At 50.9% G+C, this 26,821-nt stretch overlaps 9 protein-coding genes; 4 read left to right on the top strand and 5 right to left on the bottom strand.

Moving 5' to 3' along the window:
* Nucleotides 1-402: 402 nt before the first annotated feature.
* On the top strand, nt 403-1,302 carry RCC_07236 (uncharacterized protein; the record flags this gene model as incomplete). XM_023772494.1 has 3 exons in its annotated part: nt 403-823; nt 957-1,119; nt 1,173-1,302. 3 exons carry the CDS (start codon nt 403-405, stop codon nt 1,300-1,302), a joined length of 714 nt encoding a protein of 237 aa, XP_023628262.1.
* A 231-nt stretch (nt 1,303-1,533) lies between these two features.
* On the bottom strand, nt 1,534-3,593 carry RCC_07235 (related to C6 transcription factor; the record flags this gene model as incomplete). XM_023772493.1 has 5 exons in its annotated part: nt 1,534-2,004; nt 2,060-2,112; nt 2,171-2,536; nt 2,600-3,389; nt 3,498-3,593. 5 exons carry the CDS (start codon nt 3,591-3,593, stop codon nt 1,534-1,536), a joined length of 1,776 nt encoding a protein of 591 aa, XP_023628261.1.
* A 902-nt stretch (nt 3,594-4,495) lies between these two features.
* Nucleotides 4,496-6,183, bottom strand: RCC_07234 (uncharacterized protein; the record flags this gene model as incomplete). XM_023772492.1 has 7 exons in its annotated part: nt 4,496-5,027; nt 5,102-5,196; nt 5,248-5,252; nt 5,301-5,313; nt 5,392-5,469; nt 5,518-5,969; nt 6,039-6,183. The coding sequence occupies 7 exons, from the start codon at nt 6,181-6,183 to the stop codon at nt 4,496-4,498; spliced, it is 1,320 nt and encodes a 439-aa protein (XP_023628260.1).
* Nucleotides 6,184-8,718: 2,535 nt separating this feature from the next.
* On the top strand, nt 8,719-9,372 carry RCC_07233 (uncharacterized protein; the record flags this gene model as incomplete). The annotated part of the gene is made up of 1 exon (XM_023772491.1): nt 8,719-9,372. One exon carries the CDS (start codon nt 8,719-8,721, stop codon nt 9,370-9,372), a length of 654 nt encoding a protein of 217 aa, XP_023628259.1.
* Nucleotides 9,373-9,610: 238 nt separating this feature from the next.
* Nucleotides 9,611-12,122, bottom strand: RCC_07232 (uncharacterized protein; the record flags this gene model as incomplete). XM_023772490.1 has 6 exons in its annotated part: nt 9,611-9,861; nt 9,917-10,061; nt 10,112-10,272; nt 10,350-10,522; nt 10,573-11,910; nt 12,019-12,122. 6 exons carry the CDS (start codon nt 12,120-12,122, stop codon nt 9,611-9,613), a joined length of 2,172 nt encoding a protein of 723 aa, XP_023628258.1.
* Nucleotides 12,123-12,537: 415 nt separating this feature from the next.
* On the top strand, nt 12,538-13,938 carry RCC_07231 (related to serine/threonine protein kinase; the record flags this gene model as incomplete). XM_023772489.1 has 4 exons in its annotated part: nt 12,538-13,117; nt 13,168-13,475; nt 13,532-13,694; nt 13,748-13,938. 4 exons carry the CDS (start codon nt 12,538-12,540, stop codon nt 13,936-13,938), a joined length of 1,242 nt encoding a protein of 413 aa, XP_023628257.1.
* A 79-nt stretch (nt 13,939-14,017) lies between these two features.
* Nucleotides 14,018-15,615, bottom strand: RCC_07230 (related to serine/threonine protein kinase; the record flags this gene model as incomplete). XM_023772488.1 has 5 exons in its annotated part: nt 14,018-14,202; nt 14,275-14,437; nt 14,500-14,810; nt 14,871-15,205; nt 15,269-15,615. 5 exons carry the CDS (start codon nt 15,613-15,615, stop codon nt 14,018-14,020), a joined length of 1,341 nt encoding a protein of 446 aa, XP_023628256.1.
* A 5,484-nt stretch (nt 15,616-21,099) lies between these two features.
* RCC_07229 (uncharacterized protein) lies at nt 21,100-24,174 on the bottom strand (the record flags this gene model as incomplete). XM_023772487.1 has 8 exons in its annotated part: nt 21,100-21,163; nt 21,237-21,659; nt 21,717-21,860; nt 21,948-21,990; nt 22,047-22,083; nt 22,141-23,549; nt 23,605-23,757; nt 23,820-24,174. The coding sequence occupies 8 exons, from the start codon at nt 24,172-24,174 to the stop codon at nt 21,100-21,102; spliced, it is 2,628 nt and encodes an 875-aa protein (XP_023628255.1).
* A 1,180-nt stretch (nt 24,175-25,354) lies between these two features.
* RCC_07228 (related to SET domain protein) lies at nt 25,355-26,769 on the top strand (the record flags this gene model as incomplete). XM_023772486.1 has 2 exons in its annotated part: nt 25,355-25,484; nt 25,541-26,769. The coding sequence occupies 2 exons, from the start codon at nt 25,355-25,357 to the stop codon at nt 26,767-26,769; spliced, it is 1,359 nt and encodes a 452-aa protein (XP_023628254.1).
* Nucleotides 26,770-26,821: the final 52 nt, after the last annotated feature.

The following is a 26,821-nucleotide window of genomic DNA, read 5'->3' as shown; positions in this document are numbered from 1 at the left end:
TTTCTTGCGGGGCGTTCCTTGCAGGACTTCATTTTAAGTTCAGAGACAGCAGATATGATCCTTGAATAAGCCGTCCAAGAACCAAACGACCCAAGACATCATGCCACCTGGTGTTTAACGAGTGAACGAAAAGACGCCCTTGTTCTGGGCAGTACTCACACATGGATAAAATGAGCATCTCAGCTTGACCCTGGCTAGCTGCTTTGCGCTTCGACTTGCGCTCGCGACCACTGGCTATGTTCTTCCACCCGAAGTTACGGCTGGGTAGGTGCCGCGTGATGCAACAACGAGCAAATTGACTAGAAGACTAGAACGTCAATCGTTTGTGCATTATCCCAGCGTTTTTGCCTTTTCTCACACTTGATTGACACAACGGACGACGAGTCGACGACGACGACCCTCATGATGCCGGCTCCAGGCCCTACGCCTCGCTCGGACAGCATCGCACCGCTGGTACATACCTTGTTCGAGGAGCTGACAGAGTCCTGGCAATATGTCGTCGCCGATCCCATCACCCGCAAGGCCATAATCATCGACCCGCACCTCGACAACAGTCCATCTGACACGGCGATTTCCACCATTGCAGCAGACCGCGTCCTGGCGGTAGTGGAGCAGAATCAATACATCGTCGACTCGATCGTCCACACGCACGATAGCCGGAAGCATCCATCCTCAGCCTGGTATTTGCGATCTCAGCTTCTAGCGACGACCAACGTGGCGCCTCGCGTAATTACAACCAGGAGGACCATGACTGCTGTGCAGCGGGTCTTCAAGCGAAAGTACAACATGGACGATGGGAGTGCGTGGAACACCGACTTTGGAGGTATGTGTACAACGGGCCAAGGCTCCAGATGCGCTCCCGATTTGCCTCGTCAATGACATCTTGATGGCCTTGTGCATGGAGATGGCGCTAGATTTGGCGCTCATCTGACGGTGCCTGACCTCGTCGTGTATAGGTACCTTTGCCGATGGACAGACATWCTCCATTGGAAATCTCAAGGCGCAAGTTCTGCACTTGAGCGGAGGTTCTTTTGCGTTTGTCGTTGGCAAACATCTTTTCACCGCCACATCAGATCTGAGCGTCGAGGTCCGCGGCCGACATGGCAACCTCTTCGGAAAGTAAGCAGCAACACCGACCTCCTCTTGACGTGGCCCTTGCTGACCATCACAAGCCTCGTGGATTACCGCATCTACACGCCATACGATAGTCCTCCCGAGCGCAAAGCACGACTCACAGTTCACGACAGCCAGTCTCAAAAGCAGCACGGTCGCAAATTGGTGATTCGCTACGCTGCAGAGTGATGCTCACCAGCCAAGTCATGTCTCTCTTCTGTTCGATTGCAATGTTTTTTGCTCAATACCCAGCTGGCGAAACGGCGTTGTTTGGATTTACAAGGCCAGGCTCATATTTAATGCGGTGTCGCTTTTCGGTGGAGTGTGGAGGAGTGGCAAGTCCTGCGAGGTCCTGGGCGATTCTTGGACACGCTGGCGGGCGATCTATGCAGGTCCCAAGAGTCCCCATTGAATGAATTCTTATTGAAACCCAGTCATATCGTGTACACCGCCCAGCAGCTGGTGTTGCATCTCGGCACCGCTTGCATCACCGGGGTGGTTGAAGAAGTCGAACCAAGACATGTCGGTGGGGAATCCAGTCATGTCAATCCCGCTGTCATAGGAGGAGCCACTGGCGGTAGTTGAGTTCTCCGGTCGCGGCGTGAAGACCTCGCTGGCAGCGCGTTTGAGCTGTTGCGAGACATATTGAGCTATAGTCCATGTCCGGCCGAAAGATTTTAGCACACCCAAAATCAACGCCACGCGATCACGATTTTGCTGCGTGCTGCTTTGGGGATACGCCGAACAGGCCGACAGCTGGACTACGCAAGAGAAGACCAGCCCGCATATGAAGAATGGCGAATGCTTCTCAATGGGGAGCGATGCGAGGTTTGCCAAGTCTTTTGAAGCTGCCATGCTTTTGGCTGCGTGTTGGTTGGATACAGGAGAAACCTGCTTTGGATTAGACATTTTCGGACGTATGACGAACGCTATGCTCCACACGTACTTGTTCCATGTGTTGGCGTGCACATGTTATTTCTGCCGACGATGGCATTGTGACTAAAGCATAGACATCAGCATGAGTGTCAAATATCAGGGGCCAATTGGGCTCGCTTACTTGGCAGTTCTGACCGGGGGAAATGGAGGAAAATGGAGGCCAGCTGTATAAAAACAAACGCTTGGAACATCATTTGATCGCATTCGCCGCTGCGATCAATAATGGCCGCCTTGTCGTTGGGAATGTGATGCTTAAAACTGGCAATGGCGTTGTCAATGGCCTGAATGCCGTCCGCATGTGCTTCGTTTGCTCCAGATACTGCGATTACTCTGCTTAGTATGCGTATCGCTTCTATTCTGTAGCAAAATGATGAAAAGCAGTAATCCTCATCTGCAAATAGCCGCGCGTCGAACTGTGTCAAGGACGTGGAGGGAGAGGGTACCGTTGCTTGCGCATAGGCACTATCCTCACATGGTAAGAGTGTGGCTAAATTGATTGACAAATCAGCATCTTCAGCATGCTGACGCAGCATTACAATGTGCAACTTACTCGCATTGACCATGTTACACCTGAAGTTGGTATGTCGATGAAGAGCAGCTAGGTACCCATCGGTCACGTATAGCTCCCACCAAGTTCGGCGGAAACTCTCTTCCAAGACGGGATCGGCTTTGCCATAGGTAGTCGCATACTCCGCCCGATGCATGCCAAGTTCAATGGCAAGATCAGTGGCTTTGGCTATCGCCGACATTGCTTCCATCGGCTCGTATCGTGAGTGAAGAGCGATGGCATAGAGGAGGAGCGCTTGCACAGTCTCGGCCGCTTGCTCGTGCTGCTCAGCAAGGAAAGCTGCCGCTGCGGATCTGGCAGACTCTTCTGACCCTGTTTGCGCATAGTGGCTGCCAATGAATCTAACCACAGCTTGAAGATGTTCGGGATATCGCTGGTTCGTGTAGCGAGTCCGTGGTACAAGTATCGGATGGCACGGATGGAAGCTTACGAAATAGCAGTTGGTCAGGTGCTCGTCCTCGGAACGAAGAGATGATCGAGAAGTCGACGAAGCAGGTGGAGTGATTGCGGAGGAGTGCTGACTTGCATCGCTGAGATCGGTCCAAGTACGAGCAGGCGACACAACTTGCGTTGGATATGATTCAAGTTGTGAGAATTCATTTGATCCTTTGCTGACATTTGAGGAGCGGTTCGGTGTGGGTGGGGATCTGTTGGAGGTGTCTGGTGTGACGGATGTATGTTGTCTCTTCGTCCGCCCGCCAATCCCTCGTCGGGAAGGCGTGTAGTTGCAGTCCAAGCCTCTTGTCGTACATCTCGAGCAGACTGGTGTGCGCTTTAAAAGAAAAGAGCAGAAGGGTCAGCGACTTTGAGACAACCCCGATGTATACCAATGCGTGTCGGAGTTCGATCTTGCATGCCTTTCGTCCTTCAGTCTACTTACGGCGTCGCATTTTAGATGCTTCTTACGGCACTCTGTACAAGCGAGTGGTGATGGCCTCACTAGCTTGCTCGAATTCTCTCTCGTCATGGAGCTCATGTTGGATGTTGCTTGGCACGATCCTTATCCTAGTGTAGATCAAGTTCCAGTACTTAGTATGTAAGGGATTCCGGCCAGCGGTAATGTTATGCGAGGAAGGAGTTCGTGGGAAGAGTGAACCGATCGGAACAATTCTTTTGTCATTGGCCAGTCCACGCTACTTTTTTTACGACTTGTTCCGGTAGACTGGTAAGAGTACGTGTGAATGTCGCGGCGGCTCAGGAAAGTGGAGCTTGAGGAGAAGCGTTGCACAAGATGGTGATTGCTGAATGGACGGTGTCTTGTTGTTCGGCGATGCCCATGTTTGAAGCCCGAGGTCCCCGAGGTCCCCGACTCCAAGCTCGGTCGCCACATGTAACGAATTGTACAGGCCATGCCAGTAAGCTTGTTACATTTCTTCTCCCGATGCTCGAGAGTCGCTAATTGATGATAACCGGATTCATGCTTAAAAGCCAATCGTTCCGGTGCAGCATTGCTTAAGACCGAAAGTCCCGGCAACGGCTATGAACAGCTTTTCTGCCTCACAAGATTTACCTCAGTCCTGAAATTGTCAGATATGCAAAAGCCGCCATAGCACAGGTAGGACTTGAATTTTCCGGGAATGCTGTTAATTCGTGGTTGCTTCGACTGACCGGGCATGATGCTGGCTCGACATGGGAACTTCTCGCAACAACGCCACCACTGGAAAGTCAGGCAACTGTTGAGAGAGGATCGTGTCAACCAAGATCAACATGTAAAATTGCATACTCCAAGACACCTTTAGGAGGTAGCTACCCAAAGCGGCTCTGGGAAACCAGGTAGATCACCCTGCGATGCACCACCGCAACCCGCCTCTGTCTCTGATCAAGGGCGTGCATACCGGTCAGCCATTGTCTCTGGCGACTGGAAGAATCGGAGGGAGTTCAATCGATGATACGAGCCAGGAATCGGTCCAGAGCTTTGATTCCCTCATCCTCCAATATTGACCAATGGCCGCAACCACTGAGCCTAGTGATCCTCTCCTGGGCAATGGCTGACGATACCAGGGAGTCTGTCGATTCAGACATGAAATGGCGCTCAATTCCATCAAGAACGACACTTGGATCGAGAGCAATGTCCTGAAGTCCAAATATGATGCTCACTGGACAATGAAAATGCCAATCGTCGTTGTCATCCTCGACAGCTGGACCCTGCGGAGCCTGAGTTTTGGTTGCTTTGACATCATTGAGTGCAGGTTTCGGCGAAGCCAGGAAGGATGGAGTCCAACTGTCGCGCAACAGCCCGTCAGAATACAATCGAACTCGTTGATCCCAATCTCCAGGTGGGTGGGTTTGAGAACGAGCAAGCACCGAAGTTCCATACTTCGGGATGCTATCATGAGCACACTGCGATGAGCTCGGACCGTAAGCTATCGCGAGACGGCGGGCGAGTGCCTTTGGGGAACTCTCTGGAGATCTATGCAATATGTTATCATCACTGACGGGTCCGAGCAAGTTCTCGACGCCGTCGAACAGAACGAGACGACATACTGCTTGTATTCCAGGCTATGAGACAACTTGACAAGGCATCGTGACAGTCCAGGCGAGATCCTTGCGAGCGGCACAGGTAGGTTCAACATATACGTCTTGGAATGTCAGCTGAGAAATGATGCATAGATGGCATGTATCAAACGTACGTAGCCTGCAGATTGTCAGTTTGATTCCGTCTCGGATGCTAAGTGTTACTAACCTGACTTCAGGATCTGCGAGCGAACCGGTCGCAACTCAGAAGCTGCCTACGCTACATTAGACGCGTTTAATCTTCATCTGGGAGGTCATACTTCTCGCAGCTTGCCCTTTGATATGAGAGCGCCTCCACGGGAGACGTTGGCTTTGAGCACCTCGGCCGCGTATCGTGGCTACCAGGTGTCAGCTTGCGGTATCGATCCTTCGAGAGACTTTCTCACATATATGGAGTTGATCGTTACGAGTTCGTCTAACAAGCCTGTGGTCTCTGCTGCTAGCCGAAAGCCAATGACGCCGCCCCAGTCATGGCCGACCAAGATGCACCTCGGCTTGCTCTGGTTCGAATGCGAGAAACGGGCTTTCAGCTGGTCAATCGCTTCAACAATGACATTCAGTACCTTTTCCGCACTGTAAGATTGCAGGCTATCACTCCCACCACAGCCTGGGAGGTCCAGTGCCACTAGCTGGGCCTTGGWAGACCAAGCAGAGTGAATTTGGTGGGAGAACAAGTAGGCTGAGTCTGGGAAGCCATGGAGAAAGACTATCAGCGTATCTGGATCCTGCGTGGTGACCCTAGGTGTTAGGAAGTGTATCTGTGTTCCACTCCGCGTGGTGAGAAAGTTGTGTGCAATGGCATCGTCTTTGTGTGCCAAGTCCCAGAGATCACGGGAAGCTTTGTGAGCATGTCGTCAGCAGGTTGAAGGAGCAAGATCTGACCGATCAATATGATGAAATTAGTTACCCTCTTGCAAAGCAGATTCCTCCTCTTCCGTCCTCGCATACCAGAACTCTTTCTGAAAGCAGGAGTAGACCAACGMGGCTGTGAGGATGACACAGCCGTATGTGATTTCCACACACGCAACCAGCGCAGACGCGAGGGATGGCATGATGGAAATGCGAGACCCAATGCTGCCGGGTGAAGTGTCGCAAATATCGCGATCAAGGAGAATGGAAGGAGCCTCGGAGCAGGCGGCAACAAGTAGAGTTCCACGACTTCTTGGCGGCCGAGTCTTCATCTGTACCATGGAAACATTCAATGGACATCAGACTTGCACACATCCACTTACACACTCACACACCGACACAACATGTTCGCAGATGGAACTGCCAGCCGGAACCACACGTCGATGGTAGAGTCCTCAGTCAACTCGTGCTACTGCAGATGTACACCGGACAGAGACGATCGCTCGTATTTGACCTTCGGCAGGCGGCGCCACCGAGCATCATGCCTGAAAGCTTTTCCCGACTTCTCCTTTATGGAAACGCATCAAGGCCTGGGATTTCCAGCTCGTGATACTGAGCGTAGTCCACCTCCGCGAAGCCTTCGGGGTCACTGTTCTTGAGATGTGGTCATCAACCTCGAAGATGAAGCGGATGGAACGCATGAAACCTGCTCGAGGCCACCACCGACTGCAGCGAAGCAAAAGCGGGCACGCAAAAATCGCGCTGGTCCGCCGTGCTGGCAAGATTATTGATGAAACGCTGCTTTGTTGAGAGCAGAAGCGAGCTCTTGTCGGCCAGACCTCCCCCACATTAGCACATGCCTCCACTTTGACAGCATCTAATATGGGAGATTACAGTAGCATCGTCTCTATTGGAATGTGGCCTTTGAACGCGGGCTCCATGTGCCCTCAAAGTCCTGCGGAATGTACCGTACCTCACGTGGGCCCATGCTGGATTCGACATACTGAGACTTCTTCGTCGTTGCGGGGACTCTTTGTGGAGGGGAAGCGGATTCATCTGCAGGGATATATATTATCACATGTCATCCTGACCGTGGCGATAATGATGGGGCTCAATGTAAAGCATACGGTGGGCCTTTCCCACACGCCCATCTCCATGCGAGACCTGGCCGTACTGACCCATCCTGTCTCTCAACGCCCGTTGTGGTCCCGGTGTGTCATAACGCCGCACGAGGACCACGCATTGAGGTCTTTGGATTTCGATCCTTCGATCATGTCTGCATTGCTCCAGTACGACCAAGACCAAGGGGGAGGGCATAACAAGGTTTTCCCCACCGAGTTGAAGCAGCACGCTTGTCAGCCAAATCCGGCCCTCTGAATGAGTAGAGTGCAAAAATATCTTCACTGACAACACCTGGCACATTCCGCAAACTCTCGGCGGGAAGCACCGTAGGGGAACGCATGATCCATCCTGAGCGAAATATTTTGATCAACGCAGATCCGATTCATCCGAAGCTCGGAGTCGGACTGCGAATTGTGGAGGATGATTATTAGGCTCAGGTAGGATGGCGATGGAATCACAAGCCACTTACGATAAACTCGATAWCAAGAAAATCATGCAAGGGGAGGACACAGGTCTCCTCGTTCGCGATTGGGCCCTCTCTCCCTCAACCTTGGCCTTTCAAGTTTTGTAGCGAGGTCGCACAGGACCGACGTTTGCATGACTGGGCGCCCATCACGACTCCACCCCTGGCTTTTGCAAAAGTCGCACCCTCCATCCTTGATGACCCTATCATTGCAGATCCGCGCGACCAGCAACGTGCTCGTGGAGATTGTTGGGCAATGTACAGCATGAATCTTGACTGGCAGCGAATGTATTGGGACTGCTCCACCCATCCCCGCCGGGACACCTACGCGCCGACTCTGATGCATGGATGGCTGCGAATCCCGCACTGACCCTGCGGCTGACGACAGTCTCAGCAGCATTGGTGTTCTCACTCTTCGGTGATTTTGAAGGATGGCCGTCACGTTTCGTCTGCAAATCTATTCCATGGCAGGCGTGGTGGCACCCTCCCGCAAGTCTTCACGCCACCCGCCTAATTCGAAACCTGTGAAACCTGTGAAACATTGTCAAGAACCCCAAACAGCAAAGGTCCACGCTTGCACGCCCGGCACTTTGGCCACATCCCTGGAACGCTTGGCAGGGACCGCCAATCATGCAGCATTCATGCAGCGGCTGGACGTCGGCGAGCTGGCTCAGAGATATGCTTTGGGCTCAATCAAGAACGGCTCCACCAGGATTGGAACGCAAGTTGCAACGCTCACAACACGCTAGTATCCCAACCGGGAGATGGCGCACAGTCTTGTACTCAGCGCGTTGCTGTTGTACAAGTGCCTCCTCTTCCTGCAGTCAACCGCCTTGCTCCAGTACAGAGTTGGGAAAAAATCCTTCGAAATCCATCGAAACCCACTACCCATTCACCCGACTTTTTTCTGCTTTGTTGCACAGAACACAAGAACTGCACCTCGATCTTGCATTGCATCTTGCGAACCCGGTCTCCCCACGACAGGGCTGAAACGTTGAAAGCCCATCGGCCTGCACCTCGACCTGTCGAGAACGCATTTGCTACGCGCGAACGAGATCCCTTGATTCTTGCCCTCATCCGATATCAGAGTGTTCCTCTCGACCACCWCCACACATTTTCAAGAGCTACATATTACATGGCAGAGATACACAAAATGTCAGCCTCAATGGGCAGCCCCAAACTTCCAGTCATGTCCTTGAATCTGGTGCTCTCCATGGATCTTGCATCGGCTTCGGACCGAACCAACGCATCGGAGTCGACGACAATCAGCGAGCGTCACGACAGTGCACGGACTAGCATCTGCAGCAGCGACACCGATAGCAGCAACACGACATCATCCAAGAAGGCTCGGAAGCACGTCCGCTTCGAGGAAAATGTATGCTGTTCATACTTTGACGCCAACTGTTGGTCGCCCCAGCCAGAACCCGAGCCCGTACCACAACCACAATTGCATCGACGGCCTTCCCTCATGGCGAGAAGCTGGGCTCGTATCAAGCTTCGCAACAACTCCACCGAATCCGATGTGGGATCGTCATCTTCTGCTAGCTTGGATCGACTGAAAGGCRACAACTATTCCACCGACTTGCTGGATGCGGGGAGGGGGAAAGCATCGGTCGCTCCGGGTCGCGCCAACCCTTATGGATATTCAATACAGCAACCACTCCGAGAGTCGGCCGGGCGAAGATACAGTCGCGCTCAGACGACTGTCTGCTGGAAAGCCGAGCCTCCTACTGCCAAGGGAGATTGGGGTGACTTGCTCGGAACCAGACCCGAGAGGCCTCAAATGAACAGGGCTTTCACATATTGAGTGATTTGATAGTCGGCCTGTTTGATTGATGCATATCTGTTATGATTAGCGACGGCGTCGTTGGGGACTTTTTGTACTTTGAGGCATGCTTACCAGATGTACCCTCTTTGCGAGTAAATGAGTTATGATACCTTTATGGGACAGAATAGATTTATATCCTCTTTTTTGATTGACTGACGTACCGTCGTCGTCGGTATTACGAATTGCTCTCTTTCCGTTTCGTAGTATCCTCTTTTCATCAGGACACGTTTCCTTGCATGTGTAGCGGATCCCATAGATTTGTGTCGAAGTCGGTAGAGTCCATCCATTGGAGGAAATCTGCGTCATTGTCCATGTAGACGCCAAAAGAGTGGTCCATTTGGACTGGCGGTTGGATGATATCACAGGCGATTGGTCGGGGTAAGGGTCTAGACAGCAAACGATCAAGCACTTTCTTCATGGCAGAGAGACCCATTGCACATAAGGCGTGGTTCCCTCCTTCGTCAGGATCTATTCATCGTTGTGGTTAGCAGGTCAATTCATGCAGATGGTCACCTTCACTTACTAACTGCCTCCAACGCACTGACGAGAACACAAATCTGCTGAACAGTCTCGCTGCGAGGAAATGTGTCATTTGGGTCGTTGATTTGATCACGCTTCATAATTTCCATTGCAAGTACGCCAGCTGCTGGTACAGCGAAGAATGCCAACTGTTTGGCGTTAGAAAAGGTCGTTGGAAAGGTTTCAAGCCATTCGTTACCATATCTGTAATGTCGCATTTGAATTGCCAGCAGTCTTTCAAGGCATATGCCTTGGTAATGAGAGTTAGCAAACTTTTCGCCGCTGCGACAAGCCGGGAGGAGTCCTGCTTGTGTCTGTTGAAGACGGCTCGTTCGAGCAGAAAGTCTTGGTGTCGTACGGCTACAACAAGGAAGGTTAGCTGCTGATGGCTCACGTGGGAAGCATGTTGGCGGGAAGACATGTTTTTCTTGTCTTACCTGAGTGATAGCCTATCACGCATTGCACATCCAATGGGGTCCATCCACAGTCCCAACCAGGCAAGCGAAACGTCCCTGGATCAGTCTGCATCTTTGACATGACGAGCTCCGCGTCTGTTCTTGCAAACTCTGGCATGGCGTCGTGGATTTCTTGTCTTCGTTTCTGGACTTGCCTGGCAATGTCAGCGGTCATTCACAAGGTGTCACCAGTGCGAGAACATACTCAATGCGTCGTTCCATATTTTCGTGGCGTGACCCAATCGCAATCTCTAAAATGTCTTCAGCGACCTCGCCTCGGGCAAAGCGCGCCTTGCGCCATGTCGTTCGGGTTGGACGACGAGAAGTATTCCAGCCGTTATCGAGTGCGTTCAAAGCTACTTGTATCCCCGCTTCATCAAGACACAATTCATCGTTGGAGAGATCGCTTAGTTCTTGCAGTACTGAGTATCTGTAACTGATCTTTGGCGGCCGGCCTAGGAAGGTGGCCAAGAATTTGTCCATGGTAAAGCATACGGAGAACAGTCTTTTCCGAAGCTCGCACAAAAAGAATGGTGTTTGTGCATCAACGCTCGACCCGAGATGTATACCCAGCAGTATGATCATGTCGCAGACTTCCGAGAACCTGGTCCACGCCTCGGTCGAGGTATCGCCTTGTATGATACCGTGATAGATGTAGCGGTCATATAAAAGCACAACCAGTAGCTCGTCGCGACTCCCGGATGCTCTGCTGAAGTCGACGCATAGATTGACCAGATCAAAGACAGTCGCTCTCAGCTTCGATCTTGCATCTTTGGGATTAGAACCAAATGAATGATGCCAGGTGGGCAATAACGCAGTGACCACTCCAGTAAGTGAGAGGATTAAGCCAAGCGTTTCCCAACGCACATTCTCTCCCGTGGTTGCCTGCGCCMAATCCAATGCGGTTGTGGAGCGGTTACATATCACTGGCTTCCGTGTGTTTCTCGATATTTTGGCCGACAACGCCTCGAGTGACTTGGTTCTGACGGCATTCTTGAGAACCGGCAGAAAGCCTTCCAGCCAAGCCATATACACTGGACGATAGATGAGAAAGCCTTCATTGTCTCCAAGTCCAAAGCCATGCTGCAAGCATTGTCGGATTCGGGCTTCGTCTTCAAAAAACAAGAGAACTTGCACCCCTCGCCGTACAAGTGCTTCCGAGACGCAACCAATGTGCGGTTCGTTTGGAAGTTCAGGTGCGTTAATGCCGAGACTGCTGTTAAGTTCCGCTACAATGGCAGTCGAGCTCGTTACACCAAGGAAACCCACCGATCGAACCCTCTCGGAAGATTCGAACAGGATTCCTGCCGATGGGACGCTCAAGATCTTCGAGTGGCGATCGGGAGGAACGCTTTGGGAGCGTGTAGTTGAAGAGGAAGTGTGCGCAGGCTGTGGCATCAATTCGGAGTTGGGAGGAGATGTTGCAATGGACTGTATAGGCGATGGAATTGCGCCTGCAGCAGATCGGCCTGTCATCGGGGCGGGATGATAGTAGCAAAGATTGGAGGTTCCCCTTTTGATGCATCTCGTACAGTATGGCAGCCTAAGCCGTATCAGCATTCATTCTGTAGCATCGACGGATGAACGGCCAGCAAAGAATTCCTTCTCGATATCGCTATTGAGATGATACAAGATGCTCTACCTTACCTACCTGTGATCGCATGAAAGTTTCCGCTTTCTGCAGGGCTCACAGCTTTGCAACTTGCCATTGCGGCGCTTGACGGGTATCATACGAGGGGAAGCGGCTTCTGACATGACCTTGATGTTTGCGATACCTCGACCAGGCCGAGCAGAGGCGATGGGTCTGGCGGGGCTTCCATTGTTCTATAGCCTCGGAGTTGGAGTTGAAGCTGCAGGCTCGGAGGCGAAGGATTTGCCAAGCATWCATCACCGRCGCTCGGAGTTCGAGAATGACGGTGTGATATCGCGAGCCAATTGGATGGAAGGAGCGACACGAAACAGCACAGAGTGTCGACAGGAGCGAGGGAGGGCGTCGCGTGATTGCCGCGCTCCTCACCTTTGCAATCCTTATCAAGCATAGCGTGGACGTCCACGTTCTATTTTAATCGTCGAGACGCCGGCCCACGTACTGCAGCAACAAGACTTGGTGCATTCCGATTTCGGCTCTGCCAGAATAGCTTTCTACGGACCTGACAGGATCAGCTTATTGATGATTCGGACAGTACGAAGGCCTTATCTGTCTACCATAAGATGGATCGGCCGTGGCCAAAAAGCTGCCATCAGGACCACAGCAATAGATCCTTCACTGCCGTTTGAGGAAGAGCGACTGCCCTGGTACAGACCGGATCAGTTYTATCCAGTCCGCATTGGAGATGTAATGGCATCCAAGTATCAAGTCGTAGGGAAGCTGGGCTATGGTGCTCATTCTACCTCCTGGCTCTGCCGAGACACTCGACAAACTGGCTTTGTGGCTGTCAAGGTATGTACATGGGAAGCGAATCGATCTCATCAAAATCAAAGAGAGTTACGCTTCTACGAACATGTTAGTTCGTTGACTACACAACATCCCGGCCAGTTCTTCATTCGCGGTCTCCTCGACACCTTCACAGTGAAGGGTCCGATCGGAGAGCACTTATGCCTTGTCCAGCAACCGATGCACATGACGATTCGAGAGCTACAATACCAGAGTCCATCACGAAAGCTTACAGAACAACTCCTAAAATGGACACTCTCTAATATATTGCGCGCTTTATCCTACCTTCACGACGAAGCAGGAGTAATACATACAGGTGAGAAATCGTTGTTGTGTCCTGGTAGCTTAGCGCCTGACCTGAGACAGATATTAGCCCGTCAAACATCATGCTGACCGTCGATGATGAATCACTCTTCACGGAATTCGAAATATCTGAAGCCGAAAGACCCTCACCAGCGAAGGTCATTGACGATGCCCGAACAATCTACGGCTCTCGAAGGTTAGGAATGCCCAAGGACGCACTCTGGGGTCAGCCGGTTCTTTGCGACTTTGGCGAGGCTCGAATTGGATCACTCCATACGGGACTCATCCAACCCGAACTATACCGCGCGCCCGAAGTCCTGTTCAACATGAGATGGAGCTCAGCGGTCGACATTTGGAATGTCGCTGTGCTGGTAACTTCTATCAGTATCTACACAGCTCCGAGTAACACGTCTGACCCGACTCACAGATCTGGGATCTATTGGAGAATCGACACTTGTTCAGTGCCATGGATGCAAACAAAGAGACTTCTGCGACAGACCACGTTGCCGAAATGGTCGCTTACCTGGGACTTCCACCTCTCGAGTACCTCCGTCGCAGTGATGTCACGAAGAATRTCTTCGATAAGCAAGGTCAGTCTCTTTCGTGTGCCTGGATCTTTCTCTTGCGCTCTAACACAAATCAGGCTGTTGGAAGGGCGCGGGCGGTGTACAAGTGCCGTCAGTATCTCTGGATCAAGTCCAGCTGTCGTTGAGTGGCGACAACAAGGAGTCCTTCCTTCACTTCGTACGAACCATGTTGAAATGGATTCCGGAGGAGAGAAAACGAGCTACGGAAATTCTCAAGGAGCCGTGGCTACAGATAATGGCGTCTTAGAGGTCACTAGCAGTAACAAGATTGCTTTGCGAAAGGAAGGAATAGGAAGGTCGGAAATCCCTCCACGTAGTAATGCTTTTCAGCCGCTGTCTTCTGATAGCCAGGGGTGCTGGAGAAGTTCTTTCGCGCTTAACCTTTCCTCGGGTATCCAACGAAGCATACATTGTAGAAAATCAACAACCTTTGCTTTACCATCCGCTTCCAGGCGTTTTGACCGGAGTTCCAACGACAAGGAGGTAATAGGAGGGTCTACATTCCATTTTCCTAATCAGAGATGTGATGGTTAGCACCTCTGATCTCGAACACAGCCAGATCTTCCTCTAGGCGACGACCTACCAGTCTCATCAAAAAGGCGACTTGCRTGTGGACTTCTACGCAGAAATGTCTGGGGTGGTTCGCCGAGTAATCCCACAATCTCATTCATATGGTAGCGATTGTTGTGTAATCCTTCGCTGTCTGAACCATCAAATAGATGTTCGGTCTCGAGCATCTCCCATAGCTAAACATCGATCAGTGTTTTGCCAATGATAGACAGCGGTAAAAGATAAGGACATGGCTTACTAGACAAGCAGCGTTCCAGATGTCGACTGAATGGCCCCATTCAAATTGCATCAAAATCTCAGGCGCTTTATATATTTCCGGTTGAATTTCGATATAAGCCTGCGGAACGCCAATGCGAGCTTCACCGAAATCGCATAGGACAGGTTGGCCGTATGCATTCGCCCGAGGACGTCGGAAAGCACGAGAAGCATAGATAGTTCTTTCTCCATTAATGGACTTTCGATCGCTTGGACTATGGGTTTCTGCTTTCTCGTAATCAGCAAAGATACTCTCATCTTCTACGCGAAGCATGATGTTGGAAAGCTTCAAGTCTATTCATGGGAAGAATTAGTTACTCGGAGTAAATTATGCGTTGTTACTGCTATACATACCACAATGTGTTAGGTTCGCTTCGGTGTGGAGAAAGTCGAGAGTTTCGAGTAGATTACTCATTACCATCTTCGCAAGTTCTTCAGGCAATACTTGAGGAACACCATGAAGTCTTTGAAAGTCGTAGAGCGTACATTGGAGCGGAGCATGGACAACGCACACATGTACTGCGCCTTCAGGGCGCGAAAGATCAAAGATGTCAAGCGCTTGTCGAACATTGTAATGCCCTGGATGTGTCGTGCTCAGATTCGCTAGGTGTTCGTATGCCGCTTTCTCGCGGTTGACACGTCCAGGGGGAGTTCGGAGGTAAACTTTCACAATAACGTACTGGTCATTCCTGCAAAGTGGTATCAGACGATGACGACCTATCAACGTAGGCAGAGATCAAGATGCTTCTCACTGAATGTCTCGACAGAACCACACGGTCGAATTCGCACCGTAGCCCAGTTTGCCGATGACGTGATAACGCGACTTGATCGTATCACCCAGATGTACGGGAAAGAATTCTTCGGCACGGTAGCTTGGGAGGCTCTCCTCCTCCAGAGCACAACTGGAAATGGGTGGAAGCTTTGTTGTTGTCGTCTTGGGTAGAGATGTGTACGGCCGTACTTTCATGGGCCATTGTGGTGAATATGTTATGTGTTTGTRCAGTCGCCATGATAGTGGGAATGTCGCACGTTTGCTGCCTAGCTGCAATATATGACGAGAGCCGCTTCTGAACGTGCATTTTGATAACATTCTCCACATCCAGGAAGCGCCTTAGATATCTGGTTGTTTGGTATCTCCTGTGGTGAACATGTGCATATGCAATGAATGTGAACGCCTGTCGTACCGCTCCCGCCTGAATTCTCCTCGAGCACACGTTGATAGAGCATATGTAGACCTTCCGTTGTGATGAGTGTGATGGTGTCGTTAGGGTCTGAGCGCTCAGCGGTTCCCGCCCCTGAAGGGACGCCGAGATGGTCTTTCGATTGAAGGAGGAAGTGAGGTGGTGATATATCTGGGGGCTGTTAGCGCCGTATCTGATTGGTCGAAGGTCTCGCTTATACTCGCTTAACCTCAGGCAACAAATCAGGCCTGGCGCTAACGACCTCTAGGTATTCCTTCACCACTTCCTCCTTTGAACGACGACTCGGATGGAATGGAAAGAGCCCAGCTTTCGAACAGCCGGAGTGGATGTGCAGGCGTCAATGTCACTTCGCGAGCTCGACGATACAAGAGAACAGAATGCTCTCTACTTAGTGCGTTTACACCACGTCTTTCGACGTGCTCTACTTGTTCACGACACGCGTGTTTTAAAGGACTAAACACGCTTACATCACAAGGCTGGAGTTTGTGAGACGTACACATCCGGCCGAAACGAATGGGAAAGAGGAACGACGCGCCACTCAATTGACCGTGAAGATGCGCTGGCAGGATTACCGTGTCAGACAGGCTCTGGATCATTCGATAAGCATTCGTCGTGACCAGGAAGTAGTGTCAATGGAATGACCTCCCAAATACTTCTCTCGCCTTGGGCAGTGGAAGGCTGGGCTAGCGGATCATCAAGGCTGATTGGATTCCGCCAAGATATCCCGGGTTCTAGCAGCATTGCCCATGTATGCCTGATATCTATTGCGCGACTACCGGAGATCATAGATATCTGCAAGAGCCTCGAATGATATTCCCAGTCACTTGTCGAGAATCGTCATCCACAAGATGAAACTATCAATACTCTCCGGCCTCCTGGCGGTGACCCTTACGACCACCTCTACCTACCACCGAGACTCCAGTTGGCGCGATGCCGATCTGTTTCTGGATCCTACCAAACCGACTATTCCTACCGGTGGCTCCTATCAAAAGCCGAAGGATCCCCCGAAAAGGTGAGATACTACAGCAAGTCTATATCMCCAATACTTTCTTGTGAGTATCTCAAGACCGCCGAACGAACTTCGACTAATAACATCTGTCAAGACCGAGCTCTGCAGAACTTACGTCAGTCATGATATGTTGCCGGACCGCCTCGTAATTGTGAGAGAGGATGTTGTAGGAGAGCTCGCCCGGTAGAACACACGATAAACGCAAATGGTTGTTCAGTGCTTCATACGGGGCTCGAGTATAGTGTGAGATGAATGTGACACGTAGCTGTACTTACAGAATCAAGGAATGAAGCGGGACTTAGATGGAAAGCGGAGACCGAGGGCAGCAGACAAAGCTGCGGATCTTCACCATGGCAGCCATGTGCCGCTTAGCTCTCCAAAGGGAACCGTAGAAAGCATTGTCCCGCCAATTGGATTCTTTGGATTGTTCTTTACATCCCCTCTTCGATTGCTCGACTCCACGCCTTTACATGGTCGCACCGCGGTAGCCATGAACTCTACCGGATCACGACGGCCAGGGAAAAACATGTACACATTTCAAACTTCGCACAAAACTACTAAAGAACTCCTCCACGTCATTTCTCTCTCGAAATTCCCTTTCCCGTATCTTCTCAAAGCCGAAAATGAAGCCTTCCTTCCTCTTCCTGGCCCTAGCGGCCACAGTCGCGGCCTTCCCTGGCTCTCTCTTGCACGAGTCTTTTGAAGACGACACTACTGACGTCGCCTCCATCCCATCCGACGCACAGGTCTCGAGCTCCGACCCTAATCCCCTATTCAAGAGGGCCTGCAAACAGAACGGCAGTGAGTCATCTCAACCCCATCCTCTGAATCACAGAGTTAAAAAAAAAACCCCCAAAACCACTACGACAATGAGTGGAAAATATGTCTCTCTAACACCACCATCCTACTTTAGAAGAATGTACCAAAGATCAATGCTGCATGGGACTGTGGTGTCCTCCCGTAGGGAAAGGCCAAAAATCCACATGCGCCCCAGATCCCTTCAAAGATCGAAAGCCAGATCTCACTCAGATCCCCAGCCATCCAGCAATTGACGATAAGCTCCCCCCAGCTCACCCTCCCGTAAAGCAAACGAAACGTGAGATGGTCACTCCCAACCTTTTCGGTCGTCGCACGGCGAAGCGGGAATGTAAGGGAGAGGGCGGTACGTGTGTCCGTCCCATCGAGAAGAAAGAAAGAAAGGTGAGATTGAGCTGACGTATCCTTCGCTCGCAATTAGAGCAATGTAGCGGAGAGACGTGCTGCGACGGCGGTCATTGCTGGGCTCATATGGGACTGGCTGTGTGTATRGTACCCATGTACTGTCCCAACGAGCACAAGCCGTGGGTGACGTGTCAGTGAGATTTACAGGTGGAGTGGGTTGATAGCGTTGTAAGTCGAGGGGGAGGTGTGAAGCAAAGGCTTTTGATTTCACCACGGCAAGCCCCTGAACTTAGTACCGCCAGTATCCTTAACAGATGGACAATCGTCGCTTCATGTATCCAATCCAGCCAGATGGGAAACCGACATTCCAATTCCACTCTGCATTTCCTTATAACCATCGACATGATCAGAAGTAAGCACGACTTCAAGACTTCGCCAGTGAGACTACACGCCTGCCTTCCTTCCTCCTGGACAGGCCATAGCATCTACCATTGCTTTCGTATACGTCTAGTGACTGCAAGAAGCCCACATTCATACCCTCGTAGTCACTTGTCTCGTCTACCAATCTCTTCGTTCGGGAAAATGAGATGGAGATGTAGAATGCACACGATAGAAAGGGACGGAAAGTACCTATAGTCCAACACTGACACCGTATGGCCATATTTATCCAAAGTCTGCTTATAACAAAGTCTCGAAACCCCGTTCCGCTTCGATCAACAATCTCACTCAACAACGGGCACTTACCTACCGCCACTCCATTCCGAGGCCGAGGGTACCTAAGAGATTCCTCGGCGCGGTTTCCTGGGAAAAAGGCTGGGAGATTGGGAAATAAAGAGCGTGAGAAGTTCGAAGGAAAAAAAAAGAATGGGAGAAGAAGGAATAACTCAAAGAGTTTAGTTTAGTTTAGTCTGGATGGGATGATTTAGCCAGGACTCCCTGATACCCCATCTAGGACGACTACTGCTAGTTTATTAGCGACATGGAAGTCGATGTATGCCTGGGACTCTTCTTCCTCGTTTTCTCCTTCCTCGTTTTCTCCTTCCTCGTCTTCTCCTTCCTTGTCTTCTCCCTCCTCTTCTTCTTTCTCGTCTTCTCTTTCCTCGTCTTCTCCTTCCTCGTCTTCTCCTTCCTCGTTTTCTCCTTCCTCGTTTTCTCCTTCCTCTTCTTCTCCTTCCTTTTCTTCCTCTCTTTCCTCTTCTTACCTATTCTCCCTCTTCTTCTACTTCTTCTTCTTCTTCTTAATTAACAAAGTCAAAACTCATTCCATCCCCAATCCCATACATACATCCTTTCTTGTATGTGTATGTGTATATGCATCGATCGATCGGTCTCGGCCAAATCTCAGATTTTCCCACCTGTCTCTCATCAACGTTCTGAGAGATCTGGCGAGGAAGCACGCACATACCATTCGGGCAAAACATCCGATCATTGATTGCATATATACAATCGCAGACGCAAAATCAAAGATCCAGCTCACCGACATTCCAGTACTTCAGCATACAATCACCCCCTACTCCCGCCCTCCAAGACCATACCATTCGTATACCATCAACTCCCTCCTTCCCTCGCCCAAAAAACCTCCAACCAGCGAGAAGCATAAAAAGGCGAGAAAACAATGTCCTTCCAAACCGATTTAGTCTCCCGACCCCTCCTCCCCTGGTTCCGAGATGGCCTCTGTCGCGACCACGCCGAATTTCACTGTGGCCAATGAATGCATCGAAGAATTCCTAGATCCAAACTCCCAAAACACGAATGCGTTCCGCCATCCCGCTCCCGGAATCGCGCGGAGGAATATTGAAAACGCAAGACTTCCTCTTCTTTATATCCTTTACTATCAACCACCACCGAGAATGATTGTTCGAGTCCGCTGGAAGGAGGCATCACAGCATTTCGCACAAATCCAGGATTTGGCAAGTACGCTCGCCGAGGTGTTGAGCTGGTATGATGCGGATGGAGTACAGGTTTCTTTTTGGCGTCATGATCGGGGGRGATGGGGCATGATTCGGGGGGTGCCGTTAAGGTGGAAGCTGAGGGATTTTGGGGAGATTATTGGGGGGGATCATGTTCATATTTTGGAGCTCATTCTTATGCGGCTCACTCGGTGTTGAGTGTGGTTGGTTGGGTGTGGTGTGGAGGAAATTCTTTTCTTGGGTGGCATGTTTTTTACTTTCGTTATTGTTGTGGTGGTCTCGTTATAATGGATATGCCATGTTTTGATGTTGCTTTCTTTGCCGAACTTGGTAGCGTTTGAAAGTTTTCTGGGTGTAAGTGAGAGGTATGTTCTATGTGATTTTACTATTGCGTGAATGTGGGTGATTTATGTAGTAGTCATTATAGGGTGAACATAGGAGAGGATGGCGAAAGTGTGAAAATTGATGACTTGATTGCTTGCCTATCTACAAGTGAATTTCAGCCCCTATATATGTATCCACAAGCATTGAAATGTTGTAGCATTTGTAGTAGTTTCTGCCAGATGGTCTTCGCGTAGAGGCGTGGTATGATGAGCTGATAGGGGTAAGGTAGAGCGTTGTTACTCGACGGTCATTGAGCCACACGCTCTGTCGCATCGCATTGCAGCAAGTCGGGACGGTCTTTGTGGATCATACATACAGACCCAGTTGAAGGCATTCGCCATCCGCTTGGGCTTGCCTTCCGCTGTGGTGAGACACAACCACGTGATTCCTGAGTTCAAAGCACCTGGTTGGTACTCGAAAAGGTTACCTAAGTATGGAATACAGATGATGTAACCAACCAACCGACCAACCAACCAAGCATTCAGCGATTGATCTGGTCATCCTGAACCACTAGAAGTTGACCGGTCCAGAGCGGATGGTAAGGACGTTTAAAAAGCTCTCGAAATTCGCTCTTCACATCGACATCAGACGCATCGACATCAACGCATCAAAACTGAACGAACAGTCATGGCCGAAATGTTGTTATACAGCAACTCAAGTTGAGTTATGATGCATTCACACGTTCCTATTTAACACGGATGTGTTTATGAGATGGCGGTTATGACTGTTCGAAGTTCAAAATACATGTACATACTTTCCATTTCTCACAACTTCATTCGCATTATATGTGTGCGTATCTGATACCAAGTATATATATCCTCATATACAAAATCAATGCCCCCATATGTAGGTACAAATAGACAAATTTTGCCTAGAAGCCAATGCCTCGTATATACGTAATCCCCAGCCTCCCAACCTTACCAACAACCCGGCTCAGCCTTCTTGCATCCCTTAGGCCACCCAGTCGTTTTGTGGATCCATCTACACAGTTTAAAAAAAAACCATTAGTCAGTACACCCATCTCCCAACATCGACACAAATCACACAAACTTACTTATCAGTAATAGCCTKACACTCCTCCTTAGAAGCGCACTTCTTATCCTCAATATTATGATGCTTCATCTTAGGCAAAAACTTCTCCACACACTTCTTATGCGTAACCATGACATCCTGATCAATACCCGGTGAATCCTTCTTCATCTCCTTGTCGTGTCGCTTTGCATCCACACCAAGACATCCATCCAGATCGGCGAGTTCGTGGCCCGCGTATTGGCTGTAATCGGCAATACGGCCGACTTTGACGGCTTGTTCGTATTCTTCTACGTGGTGGGTGGTTTTGAAGGGGACGCTTTCGAAACAGTAGACGGGATTGCGCCGGTTGTGTCGGTCTTTTAGCGCGTGCTGTAGGGAGAATTCCAAGTACCACTCGCTGGCACATTCTTTGGGGATGAATGTTGGGCAAGGGTACATGGCATATCTGTAGGAAGGTGAATGGTCAGAGGTAATTGTTACGCGGTGGAAGAGGAAATCTCACTGCGTCGTTGTCCAGCCTCGGCGTTCGAGATCTTCCATGTCGAAGGTGTCGCATCCGGTCGGAGGTGGTGTTGGCTCAGGGCGCGATCCCTGGTCTAGCATCGGGTGCTGGTCATCGTATTGGTATGGAATGCCATCCCAATCCCTAAGGGTGAAGCGCGGTCGAGATTAGCAATGATATGGAAATGACCTTGATAAGGACAAAGTATTTGGACATGCATGCTCGACTGACCAGGCGAAATGGAGTTTGCCACCGGGATTCTTGGGGTGTTCGTCTAGGCTTTGAATTAGCAAGATGCTTCTGCTGGTGAGATCTAGGAGAGGCACTTACTACGGTGTAGAAGGTGCAAGAGGAGCTCAGTCAGGACCTGTAATCATATCAGCATCAAGTCACCAACAACAATAGCACATGACACGATGCATACCGTGACAAAAAGCGTCAGGCCAGCAATAATCTGGCCTACGATGGGGATTAATTGAAGCGGTGCGAGACCGGCCACCTCAGCTCCGAGCACAGCGCCTTCAGCCGCGAAAACAGCAGCTTCTGTAGCTCCACCGGCGGCGGCCTCACCAACCGCAAGGCCAACTCCCTCAGCTGCTCCCTCTCCCACCCCAATTGCAAGCCCTTCTCCAATGGCCTCACCTCCTATGGCACTGCCGATTCCTTGTCCTGCTGCCTCCAGGCCTCCTTCGGTGACCGCATTCACAATCACCTCGGAGCCTGGTACTTGAACTACATCAAGGGGAGCTGCGACTTCAGGGACGGGTGCTGGAAATTCTGGGGGAACTTCTGGAGGAACGTCTGGGATTTCTGGAGGAACTTCTGGAACTTCTGGAGGAACTTCTGGAGGAGTCTCTGGTTGAATTGGATCATTGGGAGCATCCGGATCTTGAGGAACGTCTGGATCTTTGGGAGCCGGCCCTGGGTTGTCTTCTGGGGGAGCGTTTGGATCCTCTGGAGCGTTTGGATCCTCTGGAGCGTTTGGATCCTCTGGAGCGTTTGGATCCTTTGGAATTTCTTCTGGAACATCTCCTAGGTCCATCTCTTGATTACGCAGTATCTGTCTGATAGCCTTCTGAGGGTTCACCGCTGCTTGGTCTGCCAGGTTATCCAATGCCTCCTCCAGGGATATTCCTCTTTCACTCGCAATTTCACGCCAGCGATCGAGACTTTTCGCCATTATTCTCCAGAGTCCTTTTGCACGGCCTGGCTTTATTGATGCAGGGAGATGCGACAAGGCTCTATACATGGGCAATGCTTCATTGTAAGGGATTTCCCCGTAGTGGACAGCTGCCATGGCTTCGCGTATAATCACCCGTCCGACGTGTTCGTTTAAAAAGGTTCCCGCAAACATTGGGTTTCCCCCAGCTTGGGCCATTCTCTTTGACATGGCTGGAGTCATGTCATCTTGGTGTGATTGAGTAGAACGAGGCGATTCTGGCGATGCATTTCGCAGCGAATTCCCAGATGTTGCTTTTGCAGTGTTGGATTCCGAGGTTGTGGGTGCAGTGATGACAGCTATCGTCACTCCACTCACCGTGGCGAGCGAACGAAGTGAATCCGAGAGAGTGGTTGATTCTGCGCTGGGGACAACAGACACTTTGACTCCGTCAACGGTAACAAACGCCGGGCTTGCGGAAGTGGTGGCTGTGGCTGAAGCGAGATTCTTCTTGGTTCTGTGGGTGAAGATGTCGAGAATATCCGTTTTGTTGGGCTTGCCCGGTTTGTTGGGCGTGCCCGTTTCCTTGGGGGTGGCCTTTTTCTTGGACGTGCTCGTTTCTTTGGGTGGATCTGCTAGGGCGGTTGGGTCTTCAGGGTGACCAGGTCGGGGTGCTTGTGCAGCAGTCAGCTTAGTGCGAAATTATCTGCAGAGTTGGAATCCACTAACGGAGCCTTCTGTTGAGTTTTGGCATCAAGCCGATCTTCTGCTTCTCCCTGTCCGTCAATTTTGCGAGATCGGCCGTCTTGTCATGAATGTAACCACTGTCATCCGCCATCCACGCTTTAGCCTGGCCGACTCCACGGTCGATCACGGTTTTGTCTGAGGAGTTCATCAGCATATGCAGAGTTGCGTGTTATGTAAAGCTGGACACTGCCACTCACTAGGGTGCGCATAGAGTATAGATCGAAACGGTTTGCTCCAGTAAGGCCCTCTGTTGAGGTTCGGATCCTTTGCCCATCTGCCATAGTCGTCGTCTTCGTGGAATTTCCGTTTATACTCATCTTCGGCTGCCTGGTGTACAGCTGCGAGTAGCGCTCTCTTGTCCTTGCTTTTCGAGGGCTTGTTGTGGTCGATTGTAGGAGAGGGCCTCGTGGCTTGCGGCGTAGCACTGGCGAATTCTGCCACGAGCGCCTGGGTAGCAGTTGAGGTTTGCTGAATTTCACGTCGACCCCCATGAACAGCACCAAGCGTAACAACTGCCGAGAGCAGTAGCGCAGTTGGGGTTAGGATCCGCATCTTTGTGGATTCATGCAAGAGAGGAAAGGGGAGAGGCAAGGGGTGGGCACTATCATATATGTGCCCATCCCCTGAACGAGCTGGTCTCTATGATGAGAATGGTGTCTTTTCATGATGTGGTTGATCTTTCAGCTTGACAATTTAGTTAAGAAGTCAAACCAGCGGTATGGACGAAAAAGAAAGCGGTATGCCACTGTATTGTCGCCGGATCTCCGCGTCATTGGTCACATGGTCTCCCAATGGTCCGTTTTAATGCAATCTGCATTTTAGCAGCGAAGCCAATGGAGTTTGATGTATGCGTAATCTAGTGAGAATGCGGGCCTATCCAGTAACACTGACCGTTCAGCACCACTGACCATCCAATGCCACTTACTATCCAGTACCGCTGACTCGATCTCACCATCTGTATACGACCAGAAAACAGTGTACTAGTCCTGTCGGTCTTGCTTATACGAGTGAAATCCCTGGAATCGCTGTCCGAACCGAACTGGTGCAAGTAATCCTGCTGCCATCAAACCCATCTCCTCTAGCTACCTTTCCAATACACTGTCGGCTGTTGGTCAGCACCGTGGCTCGTATTACTGCCTTGTCGGATCGCTTGCCGCGTGCTAGCCGTATACTGATTGGTTTCGCTTCCATCCAGCACGGGATTGCTCGATGTTTGGAGTTGAAGCGCAGTCGGTGATGAATGAGGTCACCACTTCCGCGAAGTCAAGTACATGTACTGAACCCTCCCCTCTCGTCCATTGCCATCAGTCTGCAACGCATCTGGAGACAGGAGAAAGAATCCTGAAAATGGGATACAGAGATGGGAGACTCATCAAAGAACATGAGGACGTGAGAGGTGAGGTTAAGTAAGACCTTGCACTATCAGGAACAGGGAAAGTACGGTGTCGATCGAGGACGTGGACGAGGACGAGGATACTTTGCTGCCCAACTAATTTCTTAATTAGCATTTTGATGGCGCCCCCATCAATCAGAACTCACGTGCTCGCGCCGTGTTCTGACCCGACCCTCAAAATTCGTACACCGACCCTGTATCGAGAGCAGCTGCAACTCTGCCGATCTCCAGCACTAGCGCCGTCATGCCTGGGCATTTTCACCACCCACTTCCACACTTCCACATCTTCTTCGTGTCCTTGCATATGCACTCTGCACGATATCCCGAGGACCCAACACAATGGTCGAAGACAAAGACTTCTCCACAGCATCCGAACGCTTTCTCACATGGCTGAAAGGGAACGGCGCAACGATATCTTCCCGAATCCAGCTTGCGGACTTGAGATCCTCTGGCGCTGGTCGCGGTATAGGTATGAGGATCACAGAGAGTTGCAACCCACCGGCATGGTCGCTAACACTACTCTAGTCGCCACGGAGAATCTCAGCGAAGATGAGGAGCTCTTCAGCATCCCGCGATCTTCCATCCTCACAGTAGAGACTTCCTCTCTCCCCGAAGCAGCCCAGAAGGAAATCAACGATCCATGGCTTTCGTTGATCGTCGCCATGGTCTACGAGTACCTCCGCGGTTCCGAATCGCAGTGGAAATCCTACTTCGACGTCTTGCCTGAAAATTTCGACTCTCTAATGTACTGGACCGACGACGATCTCGAGCACTTGCAAGGCAGCGCCGTAGTCGACAAGATTGGCAAAGACGGAGCAGATACTACATTCACGGAACAGCTCATACCCATCATCGGCCAGTACGCCAACACCGGAAATCGCAACAACGAAGAGCTGTTGGCGTTGTGCCACCGAATGGGAAGCACCATTATGGCCTACGCATTCGATCTCGAGAAGGCTTCGAATGATCGATCAAAGAATGAAGAGGATGGATGGGAAGAAGACGAGGATGAGGAGGGATTACTACCTAAAGGAATGGTGCCTCTTGCGGATATGCTGAACGCTGATGCGGATCGCAACAATGCCAAACTCTTCTACGAGGATGACAAGGTGGTGATGAAGACGATTAAGCCTGTCGAGGCGGGACAAGAGCTGTTCAACGACTACGGTCCGCTACCCAGAGCAGACGTGCTCCGGCGATATGGATATGTGACAGACAACTACGCCAAGTACGACGTGGTTGAAATCACCTCGAGCTTGATCAAGGAGCGTGCGAAGAAACAACTCCGACTGTCAGCCAACGAGCTAGACGAGCGATGGAAGTTTGGTGAAGAGCAAGGAGTCGTAGACGATGGCTACGATATCGCACACGCAGACAACGAGGACGGACAATTCCCCGAAGAGCTGTGTGTTCTGCTCAACCTCCTGGCAACCTCAAAGGTGGAATTCGACAAGTTGAAGAAAAAGGACAAGCTGCCCAAACCTGAAATGTCCATCGACGCCAAGAAACTACTTCGAACGGTGCTGGTCTATCGATATGCAATGTACTCGCCCGAGTCCCAGTCCATGGCGGTCGATGAAGCTGGCACTGGCGACAAGAGAAGAGCCATGGCCGTGCAAGTCATCGAGGGCGAAAAGTCGATTCTTGAAGAAGCCGTCAATGCTGTTGCGGACATCACCCTCGGGACGAAGAAGAGAGCTGCCGACACGTTGGAGGACGAAGCCGCCGCGATCCGTAACCCAGGAAAGAAATAAGAATCAACACCACTGCAATAGGAGTACAATTCTGCTTCCGGGTATCAACGCT

The sequence above is a fragment of the Ramularia collo-cygni genome (assembly GCF_900074925.1).
Source record: "Ramularia collo-cygni strain URUG2 genome assembly, contig: RCC_scaffold11, whole genome shotgun sequence".
Lineage (NCBI taxonomy): Eukaryota > Fungi > Ascomycota > Dothideomycetes > Mycosphaerellales > Mycosphaerellaceae > Ramularia > Ramularia collo-cygni.
The sequence above is the reverse complement of the archived record's forward strand: the minus strand, read 5'-3'. Positions and strand labels throughout refer to the sequence as shown.